Source organism: Canis lupus, assembly GCF_048164855.1.
Source record: "Canis lupus baileyi chromosome 1 unlocalized genomic scaffold, mCanLup2.hap1 SUPER_1_unloc_2, whole genome shotgun sequence".
Lineage (NCBI taxonomy): Eukaryota > Metazoa > Chordata > Mammalia > Carnivora > Canidae > Canis > Canis lupus.
This window is the reverse complement of record NW_027326403.1, coordinates 209567-220500: the sequence shown is the minus strand read 5'-3', so window position 1 is coordinate 220500 and position 10934 is coordinate 209567. Positions and strand designations below refer to the sequence as shown.

At 62.0% G+C, this 10934-nt stretch overlaps 2 protein-coding genes across 11 annotated transcripts; both read left to right on the top strand.

The window, feature by feature from the left end:
- Positions 1–1218: 1218 nt before the first annotated feature.
- Positions 1219–7725, top strand: ZNF628 (zinc finger protein 628). Of its 7 annotated transcripts, none has more exons than XM_072818761.1 (2): positions 1219–1243; positions 4498–7725. In XM_072818761.1, exon 2 carries the CDS (start codon positions 4503–4505, stop codon positions 7608–7610), a length of 3108 nt encoding a protein of 1035 aa, XP_072674862.1. In that variant the 5' UTR covers positions 1219–1243; positions 4498–4502; the 3' UTR covers positions 7611–7725. The 7 variants fall into 7 exon arrangements, with proteins under 7 accessions (XP_072674862.1, XP_072674863.1, XP_072674860.1 ...); XM_072818762.1 differs by lacking the exon at positions 1219–1243 and adding an exon at positions 1250–1403; XM_072818759.1 differs by lacking the exon at positions 1219–1243 and adding an exon at positions 1466–2159.
- Positions 7726–7897: 172 nt separating this feature from the next.
- Positions 7898–10795, top strand: NAT14 (N-acetyltransferase 14 (putative)). 4 transcript variants are annotated; one of them, XM_072818767.1, is made up of 3 exons: positions 7898–8235; positions 8733–8849; positions 9703–10795. In XM_072818767.1, the coding sequence occupies exons 2-3, from the start codon at positions 8778–8780 to the stop codon at positions 10249–10251; spliced, it is 621 nt and encodes a 206-aa protein (XP_072674868.1). In that variant the 5' UTR covers positions 7898–8235; positions 8733–8777; the 3' UTR covers positions 10252–10795. The 4 variants fall into 4 exon arrangements, with proteins under 4 accessions (XP_072674868.1, XP_072674867.1, XP_072674866.1 ...); XM_072818766.1 differs by lacking the exon at positions 7898–8235 and adding an exon at positions 8340–8476; XM_072818765.1 differs by lacking the exon at positions 7898–8235 and adding an exon at positions 8394–8485.
- Positions 10796–10934: the final 139 nt, after the last annotated feature.

Below are 10934 nucleotides of genomic sequence, written 5' to 3'. Positions count from 1 at the left end.
AAAAGCCAGTTAAATCTTCACAACCAGTTGCTTCAGGCCATTGAGTTCAAAACCTTTATTTTCTGGCTCCAGAGTAGGGGATGGCCAATAAGGGCAGGTGCTGGGGCTCTGCCTCTCTCACCTCCCTTATTATATCTCCTGACTGGGGGCGGGGGGTGTTGGTTGGCTAGGGTTGTGTTGGTACCAAGAGGTCCTTTCATTATTGCAGGGACCCTTGAGATGAAGGTGGGCCTGGAGTCTCCCCGTAGCCAGCTGGGCATTACATTCCACATCTACACCTGGACTTAGTGTGGAGTCCTTCCTCCATCTGGGGGCCAACTGTATGGGTCTCAGTCTGGTGTGCTGGGGAGCTCTAGAAGCAGGTGGGGACAGACCCCAGGGCAGGGCCTCCTAACTTTACCCCTGGGGCCTTCCCCTCTTTATTCCTCAATAGCTCAGAGCTGAGAAGGTATGCGGTAGGAACAGAAGGGCCTTCTGGTCTGATAAGCAGCCCTCAGGCTTAGGGGGAATGCCTTGGAGCAGGGCGCTCTCCACCAGGGGATGTGTGTGTGGTGGAGGTGGAGGCAGGGACAAGGAATGCTGCTTGGCACCCTAAAATGCACAGGGTGGCCCTCACAATCAAAAACCATGTGGCCCAAATGTGACTAGTGCCATGGTTGAACAACGGTGTTGGGTGACCTGCATTGGTCAGTAAGGCTCAGAGGCTGAAGTCGTCCTGGGGTCACGTGGAAAGGAGGGAGGGGGTCCGGGACAGCTCCAGGCCACGAAGAAGGCACAATTGGGCCCACGTTCCCGCACAGAAGCCCGGGAGCCGCGAGCACGTGGGGCCTCTGAGGCCAGGAAGCACCAGGAGCCTGTTTCCCCAGCGGGGAGTTCAGAGACCCAGGGCCTGGGTGTGGGGGCCAGGCCAGGGAAACCACACCCCCTGGTTGGCTAGGCCCGTTCGGAAATCGCCCTGCTGGGGAGGGAGTCTACGAATCGATAGTAAAAATGAGACCACGCGACCTCGTGTTTGGGTGCGGCCTCCCCTGGCCTGGCGCTGACTTCCGCTACCCAGAAAAGACCCAGCGGCCAGGGTCGAGGAAGAACTACAACTCCCACGATGCCGTGCGCCGCTTGCGGCGGGTAGCGAGCAACCGCTAAAAGCCAACGGGAGGGGCGGGGCGGGGCCTCGGCGCACGTGGCGTCGTGACGCGCCGACGGCGACGTTGGGGTTTGTGTGCGCGAGAGGCTGCCGATAAAGGTTGGGTGCCTCGTGCCGGGGGCTGTTGGGAGGGAGCGCGCCCCCTCCCCCCTCCCAGGCCCCCACTCCTGTCCTGCCGCTGCCGGGGCCCCGTCTTCCCGTCGGCCCCCGCGGGGAGGCCCTAGGTCTTCCCCGCTCACTCCCCCGATCGGGGCCGCAGGTGAGAGACCGGAGGGGTGGGGGTGGGGAGAGGGACCGGAGGGCGGGGACGCTGGGGAAACGGCGAACGTGAAACCGGAAGAGATGCCTTAAAGGGAAGGGCGCTAATTCACCTCCGACTTTTGTTCTCTGGGCCGGCTCCGCCCTCTTAAAGGGCAAGGGGTTGCTTTTAGAGGAGCGGGTCTGGTTCTGCGGTTCCCTGCAGCTTTCCCGATTTTCATCCTCTTAAGGACGGATTGTCTTGTGAAAGGTCACGGACGGGGCCCCCGACATTGAAGGACTAGCTCCTGAGGCCTGGTGGTTTCCAGGCAGACACTAGCTGAACTCAACAAAGGTGGACGCTGGTGTGCAGCAGGAGCAGCCCCTTAAAGGGGAAGTCGGGTCTGATGGAAGGGTGTGGTCCTGCCTTTGGACCGGGTGCTCTCCCGGGCAGGATGGGTCCGACCCATGCAGAGGGCCGATGTCACAGTTTAAGGCTTGCTCGGCCTTCCGGAAGGCACGGGCAGTTTCTCCTAGAAGGACTTGATTACACGTTAAGAGGCTGCTCATCTGGCTACAGGGAATCTTTAGAGCTGTCCAAAAGGGGGTGCCCCGGCTTTTCCCATTCAGGATATGTTTTCTCAGTGCTCGCTTTGAGCTACACGTTGTTTTAGGCGCTGGAGTGCGACAGTGGTTAAGATGCCACTAAATTCAGTGGGTGGAGGCTACAGGTGCTGCTGAACACCTCCCAGTGCTCCGGACGGGCGCCTTGGCAGAGGTCAGCTTGCATCTCAACAGTGCTGAGGTTGGGAAACCCTGATTGAAAGCCGGTCAGAAGGTGATACATGCTGTAGAGGATGGGGAGTGTTGGAAGGGGTTGTAGATTAGGGCCGGTGCAAGGAATGCCTCCCCCAGGTAACAGATCAGCGAGATGCTTGGCAGGGGCCTGCTGAGGGCTTCAGATGGTGACAGGATGGCGTGAGAGTCTGAGAGGCTACAGGGAGGCGGGCGGGGGCGGGGAGGTGGAGGAGGCCACCGGCGTGGAAATTCTGCAGGCTCTTGTAAGAGCGTGGTCTTGTCTACCCCGCAGGTGCTGTGTTGGGCGCATCCTGGGAGTAGGAAGAGTAGGGGTGGAAACGTGGAGATCTGTGTTAGGAGGATGGCCCTGTGCAAAGGTGGCAGTGGGAGATTTGGAGAGAAGTGGCCAGATTCCAGACACATTCCTGCTGGAACAAGGGAACTGGCTGATGGATTGGTCATAGGTGGTGAGAGGAAGAGGGGATGCTGAGGAAGAACAGAGCGGGTTTTTAGGGATGGAGGAAAATGTCAGTGAAACAGGGAGCGAGCAGGAGTGGAAAAAAAAAAACTCCTCTGAGTTAGACTGGTGGCATGTTAAGCTTGAGCTAGCTGTTATCCATCCATATGACATATGGTAGCAGGGCTCTGGAGTTTAGAGGAGAGCGTGTCAAGTAGAGATCCATTTTGGAACCATCCTGTTTATAGACAGATCCTGGAAGAGAGTGTGGATGAGGAAGAGGACCAAGGGTTGGCCGAGCCCTGAGCTCCCCTACATTTGCAAGTCAGGAAGAAGGAACCAGTGCCCAGAAGGGAGGAGAGTGGCTTCAGGAGGGAGGGACCCCTTGGGGATTGAGCAGAGACTGTGCAGTTTAGCACCAGCCAGTCCAGGAGTGGAGTTGGGGAGGAGGATCTGAGTGTCAGGGTTTGAGATGGAAGAAAGCATGTATTGACAGCACTTTTGAGTTGCTTTGTTGCAAAGGGGGTGGAAAGAAATAAGGCCATAGCTGGAGGGGTGGTGGGGTGAAGGGTTTTGTTGGTTAAAGATGGTAGCTAGAGCTTGTGGGTAAGCTGATGGGAACAGTCTAGTAGATGAGGAAAAGTAGGTGGGAATCAGAGTCAGAAGCAGGCAGTGGGGAGGGAGGCCGTGTAGGGATCCTCAACCTCAGCACACTGGTGTTTTGGACTGGATCATTCTGTGCTGTGGAGGGCTGTCCCTGTGCACTGTAGGGTATCAAGCAGCATCCCTGGTCTCCCCCCACTAGATGCCAGGAGCATCGGCCCCTCCACTGGATGACAGTCTCCAGGCATTGCCAGATGTCCCCGGGGATGGGAGTGCAACTGCTCCCATTGAGAATTACTGCTATTTTAGTTGAAACATGGGAACATTGTCTTCTGATTGCTTTTACGTTCTCAGTGACAAAATTGATGGCAAGATCACAGAAACATGCTCAGTACCACCTGTTGGGTGGGTATGTGTATGTGCTGAATGAACTAGAGAAATGCAGTCTGGGCAATGCAGGGAACCATGGGAGGCATGGGTGTTAGTGCAAAACCAGGGGTAGACAAACCAGGGGTAGAGCGTGCAACTCTTGATCTCCAAGTTGTGAGTTCGAACCCCACACTGCACCTGGAGATTACTTAAGAAATAAAATCTTCAAAAAAAAAAAGATATTTTAAAAAGGGAGACTGAAGTCAGGCAGGAAGTAAGGATGTGGATGGGGTGGAGGGTACAGAGCCTTTATGGGTCTAGTCGAGTTGAGGGATTTTTGATTAATGCACAAGAGGAAGTAGGCAGCCAGGATGGGGGGTGGAGAGTGGGATGCGCACAGGGCTTTAGTTATGGTGGCAGCAGGAACTGTGTTGAGGCAGGATGGAGGCAGAGGTCTTTCCAGGAAGAGGGGTCAAAAGTCAGAAGGCAGGGTGCTAGAGACACACCAGGCCTTTTCCAGGACAGTACCTGTCTGTAGAGAGAAAAAGAGAGCTTGGTCCTAAGGGAAGTGCTTGGCCTCCTGAAGATCACGCATGGGCTTCTCAGAGTTGTCCAGCCTCCTAGAGGGGATGGCCAGCATCCTATGGGTGGTGAGCGCTCATCCTAGCTTGCCAGCAGCTTCAGTTCCAGCACCCACAGCCTTGGCTGGGGCAGACTTGACCACTGGGGGGCCCTGATGCTAATGGAGGCTCTCTGTCCCATGGGTGGGCTGGGGAGATATCCTCTGCTTCTTCCGGGGCCAACGTGTAGGTCCAGGTTGAGAAGACGGGTTGTTTGGGTGGAGGTGGGGTGAGCTCCTGCCTTGCCCTGACCCAGCCTCCCCCGCCAGGTGTGATGGTTGGCTCCCACGCAGACATGGCCCCCGCCTCTACCGCCGAGGGGCCTGGGGAGAAGCCTGGCCCCGCAGCCCCTGCACCGACCGCCCAGTACGAGTGTGGGGAGTGTGGCAAGTCTTTCCGGTGGTCTTCCCGGCTCCTCCACCACCAGCGCACACACACAGGCGAGCGACCCTACAAGTGCCCTGACTGCCCCAAGGCCTTCAAGGGCTCCTCGGCCCTGCTCTACCACCAGCGGGGCCACACAGGCGAGCGGCCCTACCAGTGCCCTGACTGCCCCAAGGCATTCAAGCGCTCGTCGCTACTGCAGATCCACCGTAGCGTGCACACGGGCCTGCGGGCCTTCACATGCGGCCAGTGTGGCCTGGCCTTCAAGTGGTCCTCACACTACCAGTACCACCTGCGGCAGCACACGGGTGAGCGGCCCTACCCATGCCCCGACTGCCCCAAGGCCTTCAAGAACTCGTCCAGCCTGCGGCGCCACCGCCACGTGCACACGGGCGAGCGGCCCTACACCTGCAGTGTGTGCGGCAAGAGCTTCACCCAGAGCACCAACCTGCGGCAGCACCAGCGCGTGCACACGGGCGAGCGGCCCTTCCGCTGCCCCATCTGCCCCAAGACCTTCACGCACTCATCCAACCTGCTGCTGCACCAGCGCACCCACAGCGCAGCCGCCAGTGCCCCTGCCCCACCGCAGGATGAGCCCAGCGCCAAGGTCTTGATGTCTGACGCCTACCTGCATGCACCTGTGCCCCCACCGCCGCCTGCGCCCCCACCCGTGGTGCCTGAGCTTTTTCTGGCGGCGGCGGAAACCACGGTGGAGCTGGTGTACCGCTGTGAGGGCTGTGAGCTGGGCTTTGGTAGTGAGGAGCTGCTCCTGGAGCACCAGCCCTGCCCCGGGCCAGAGGCAGCCACCCCTCCCCAGGACGCACAGGCCACGACCACCCCCAAGGCAGACCCCGCCCCACCGCCTCCCCAGTCCCCACCAGCCCCCCCACCACTGCCCCCGCCCTCGGCCAACCCCCCGGGCTTTGCCTGCCTCCCATGCGGGAAGTCCTTCCGGACAGTGGCCGGCCTCTCCCGCCACCAGCACAGCCACGGGGTGGCCGGCGGGCAGGCGTTCCGCTGTGGCAGCTGTGACGGCGCCTTCCCGCAGCTGGCCAGCCTCCTGGCGCACCAGCAGTGCCATGTGGAAGAGGCGGCGGCTGGACGCCCGCCCCCTCAGGCCGAGGCCGCCGAGGTCACCTGTCCCCAGGAGCCGCTGGCCCCAGCAGCCCCCGCCCCGCCCGCGCCCACGCCAGCCTGTACCGAGCGGCCCTACAAGTGTGCAGAGTGCGGCAAGGCCTTCAAGGGCTCCTCGGGGCTGCGCTACCACCTGCGGGACCACACGGGCGAGCGGCCCTACCAGTGTGGCGAGTGCGGCAAGGCCTTCAAGCGCTCGTCCCTGCTGGCCATCCACCAGCGTGTGCACACGGGCCTGCGGGCCTTCACGTGCAGCCAGTGTGGGCTCACCTTCAAGTGGTCCTCACACTACCAGTACCACCTGCGGCTGCACTCGGGCGAGCGGCCATACGCCTGCGGGGAGTGTGGCAAGGCCTTCCGGAACACGTCGTGCCTGCGGCGCCATCGCCACGTGCACACTGGTGAGCGGCCCCACGCCTGTGGCGTGTGCGGCAAGAGCTTCGCGCAGACCTCCAACCTGCGGCAGCACCAGCGTGTACACACGGGCGAGCGGCCCTTCCGCTGCCCACTCTGCCCCAAGACCTTCACGCACTCGTCCAACCTGCTGCTGCACCAGCGCACCCACTCGGCGGAGCGCCCCTTTGCCTGCCCCATCTGCGGCCGCAGCTTCGTCATGGCAGCCTACCTGCAGCGGCACCTGAGGACGCATGCCCCGGCCCCCGCAGCTGCCGGCCCCGCAGCCCCCGCCACCAGCTCCCAGCCCCCTGCCCCGCTGGTGGCGGCCCCAGCCCCATCCACCACCCAAGATGTCCATGTGCTCCCCCATCTCCAGGCCACACTCTCCCTCGAGGTGGCAGGGGGCCCGGCTGCGGCCCCACCCCCGGGCCAGGCAGCCCCCAACTCCCAGACTTTTCTCCTGGTGCAGACGGCCCAGGGCCTCCAGCTCATCCCTAGCAGCGTCCAACCCCCTACACCTGCGCCCCCACCTCCTCCCCCCAAGCTCATCCTGCTGCCCTCCTCCGGTACTGGTGCTGGGGGCCGCCGCGGAAGGCAGGGCACACGTGCAGCAGGGAAATCTGGTCAGGGGCCTGGAGTAGTATGGCTGCCGGGTCCTGGGGGGTTGGGGGTCCAGGGAGGGGGCAACGCAGGGGCCAGTGGGGGAGGGCAGAGCCTCATTGTTCTGCAGAATGTAGGGGGTGGGGAGGCAGGGGCACAGGAAGTGAGCGGGGTCCAGCTCCAGCCCCTCCGGCCAGCCCCCGAGGTGACCACGGTCCAGCTCCAGCCCACCCAGGAGGTGACCACAGTCCAGCTCCAGCCGGCTCAGGAAGTGACCACAGTCCAGCTCCAGCCTGTGGCAGGCCAGCTCTCCAATCCCAGCGGGGGAGCTGTGACTCCTGAGGCCCCCAATCTGCTGGTGGTTCAGAGTGGAACAGCTGAGGAGTTGCTGGCAGGTCCAGGCTCTGGGGAGCCAGGTGATGGTGAGGCCAGTGCTGGTGTTGTCCAGGATGTGCTGTTTGAGACACTGCAGACAGACGAGGGGTTGCAGAGTGTCCTGGTGCTGAGTGGGGCAGATGGGGAACAGACCCAGCTGTGTGTGCAGGAGGTAGAGACCCTCCCTCCTGGGCTGGCCGAGCCTCCAGCCCCTGGCCCTCCAGGACAGAAGCTGCTCATCATCCGCAGTGCACCTGCCACTGAACTGCTGGACAATAGCAGCGGTGGGGGAGGTGCTGCCACACTGCAGCTGCTGGCCCCCCCCCAACCTGGCCAAGCCTCTGCCCCAGTGGGCATCTCCACAGCTCCCACCTCCCAGATGGTACAAGTGGTACCCACTGGCGCTGCACCTGGAGGTATGACCCCACAGGGCCTACCCTCCATCCAGATTGTCCAGACTCTGCCCGCAGTCCAGCTGGTGCATACATTTTGAGGAGAACCACTGGGACTTAAGTGTGCCCTACACAGAGACCCCAACTCGCTGGGCTGGGCTGGGCTAGAGGGAGGGGAGCTGCAGGCTGGGCTTGCTAATAAAGACTGGAAACTTCTCTCCCGTATTTTATGTTCTTGGGGGCTGGTTGGGGTGGGGGGAATGTCATGGCCATAGCCACCGCTTGGGACCTTGAGGGTCTTGTATCTCTTGCTTCCTGGCTCGCAGGTGACTCACTTGGAGATTTTTGGCCAGCCGCTTCTAAGTGCGGTTCTTTTTGTCATTTTACAAAGGGATGCAGCGGTCCCTATCGTGGGGAGGAGTTGGGATCTAGAATTGTGGTTTTGTCACGTGTTCGCTGTAAGTCACCCCATCCCTCCCCGCATCTGAAAAATGGGCGCGTGGGAATCCTCCCGGAGGTCCCGGAGAGCACAGGTAGTTCGCAGCAGCGGAGGTTCCTGGGGCCGGGAGGTTACGAGGAGCGAGTCCAGAGTGCGGCCCCTCCCGCGAAGGCCCCGGAGCCAATGAGAGCCGGCCCGCTCCCGTCGCCGCGCACCCCCGCCTCTCCGCTTGCTTAGCAACCGGCGAAGGTCAGGTAGCGAACGTGCGCTCCTCCTGTGCGGGCCGGGTGAGTACGGGTCTGCGCTCCGACCCCAGCCCTAGGGGGTCGCTGCTCCCAGCTCCGGGCCTCTCCGCGGCGCGCGCCCGGGCCCCGCCACCTGCCCCAGCCGGGACGCTTGGCAACTGTTGCTAAGGCAGGCTGCACACCCCGCCCCTCCATGCGCGGTGTGACGTCACTTCCGCAAGCGACCCCCTTCACTACCCTGCAGCCCCCGCACCTGGTGGAAGGCCCGAAGCGGCCTGCCGAGGTTCTCGCGGTGCCTGCTCCTGCGGCGCGGGTCGGGGACGCCTGCGGGGCAGGGAGCGTGGTCCAGGCGCTGGCTGCTGGGGGTGTCCCGCTGACTCCCCAGGGCCGTCCGGGAGCCTGGGAGGGAGCCCCGGGTGGCAGGGTGCTGGACCTCGCCTGGGGAGCCCCAGCCTCCAGGGTCCCGGTCAGGGTCCCGTTGCTGCTGGTCCTCCCTGTCTGGGGCGCCTCCCTGACGCCGGCCTGCTTGTTTTCACCAGGTGCACGCCTGCGCCCTTTGGGGGCGCGGGAGCCTGGCGGCGGCCATGGCCCCCAACCACCTGTCAGTGCGGGAGATGAGGGAAGATGAGAAACCCTTGGTGCTGGAGATGCTGAAGGTGAGAGCGCGCGGGGTGCCTTGTGCGTGGCTTCAGCCACTTGCCAGAGCCAGCCCGGACTCCTGGGACCCGTTCTTTTCCTTCTGGCTCGGTCCCTTTCCTTTCCGGTGCCGCAGAGGTTTTAGGGGTGCCTGACTGGTTGGGTCTTGACCTCAGGGTCATGAGTTCAAGCCCTACTTTGGGTTTAGAGATTTTATTTTTAAGTTTAAAAAATTTTTTTTTTACATTTTTATTTATTTATGATAGTCACACAGAGAGAGAGAGAGAGAGAGAGAGAGGCGCAGAGACACAGGCAGAGGGAGAAGCAGGCTCCATGCACCGGGAGCCTGACGTGGGATTCGATCCCGGGTCTCCAGGATCGGGCCCTGGGCCAAAGGCAGGCGCCAAACGCTGCACCACCCAGGGATCCCTATTTTTAAGTTTTAATAGATGGAGGGCGGTGGAAGAGCATGGTCCCAGCTCCCTCCATAGTTTGCAGACTCCAGCCAAAGCCCAGCCTCCTCCTCAACACTCTTCAAAGCAGAAAGATCCCTTGGGCCTCAGCCTGGCCCCTCCTGAGCCCACCCCTTGCTGCCCGGAGCTTGCTCCTGCTCTGAACTGGGGCAGTCCTCTGCCCTGTGGCCTCAGTGTCCCCCACAGCTCCTAACTCACTCACTTGCTCAAGGCCCAGGGTGGTAGGGCAGATGCAATCCTATTCCCTGCTGTTCCTTGGCCCCATCACAATGCCTTCTCATTTGGGAGCTCCCACTCCTCCGCCCCTTTCCCGGGCACAGCCCACCCCACTCCTCCCGGATGCCCAACAGCCCGATGTATGGCCCAGGACCCTGGCTCTGACAGCAACTTCTGCCCACAGGCTGGTGTGAAGGACACAGAGAACCGTGTGGCCCTCCATGCCCTAACACGGCCACCAGCCCTGCTCCTCCTGGCTGCAGCCAGCAGTGGTCTGCGCTTCGTCCTGGCCTCCTTCGCCCTGGCCCTCCTCCTGCCTGTGTTCCTGGCTGTGGCAGCCATGAAGCTTGGCCTGCGGGCCCGATGGGGCTCACTGCCTCCACCGGGCGGCCTGGGGGGCCCCTGGGTGGCAGTGCGCAGCTCGGGTGATGTGTGTGGCGTCCTGGCCCTGGCCCCAGGGTCCAGTGCTGGGGATGGGGCCCGGGTCACCCGCCTCTCTGTGTCTCGCTGGCACCGCCGCCGAGGTGTAGGCCGGCGGCTGCTGGCCTTTGCCGAATCCCGGGCGCGAGCCTGGGCAGGAGGCATGGGAGAGCCCCGGGCCAGGCTTGTGGTCCCTGTGGCGGTGGCAGCGTGGGGCGTGGCAGGGATGCTGGAGGGCTGTGGCTACCAGGCTGAAGGGAGCTGGGGCTGCATGGGCTACACACTTGTGCGGGAATTCAGCAAGGACCTGTGAGGACTCTGGACCCTGGAGGAAGGGAGAGCACTTAATGAGCAGCTACTGTGTGCGGGTTGAGTCCCCAGGCCTGCATAAGGCAGGACACTCCACTGCAGGCTGACGGCTCTCTGTAGGCTTGAACTTTTCGCAGAGGTCAACCTGTCCAGCCCCCTGACCCGGATTTTGTCTGCACTGAGAAGTCTCCTCTGTCCGTCTGCCAAGGTTGCACAATTTATGCTACAGGCCTGGGCGAGATCAGTCGGGAGGAGGACAGGAGGCCCGCAAGTGTGCCCACCCCCATGGGTTAGGACCTGCGGTCAGGGGCACCCCAAATGGGGACGAGGCCCTCCTGGGAACGGGGAGGGGCTTGATGTCTGCACAGAGGGGATGAGCAGAGCCCTTACAGGGGAAGGGAGTCTGACCAGAGCAAGGCCCTGGCAAGGATGGAGGGCACAGGGCTGCCCATGCCAGGCCCCTCCCCAGAAGGTGAGCTGAGAGGGGCGCCAGCCAAACCCATCTGGTTTTTTACACCCGATTGTTAATAAAGCCTGAAACTGCTGCACGTCCGTCTCTCTCTCTCTCTCTGATGCCTTTTCCAGTCTGTCTCTGACTAGCCTCCCCACTGTCTGGCTTCTCCTTTTCCCTGACTTGACATTAATTGTTGCTGGGGGTGCTGGACAGGGAGAAGGGGAGGCAATGAG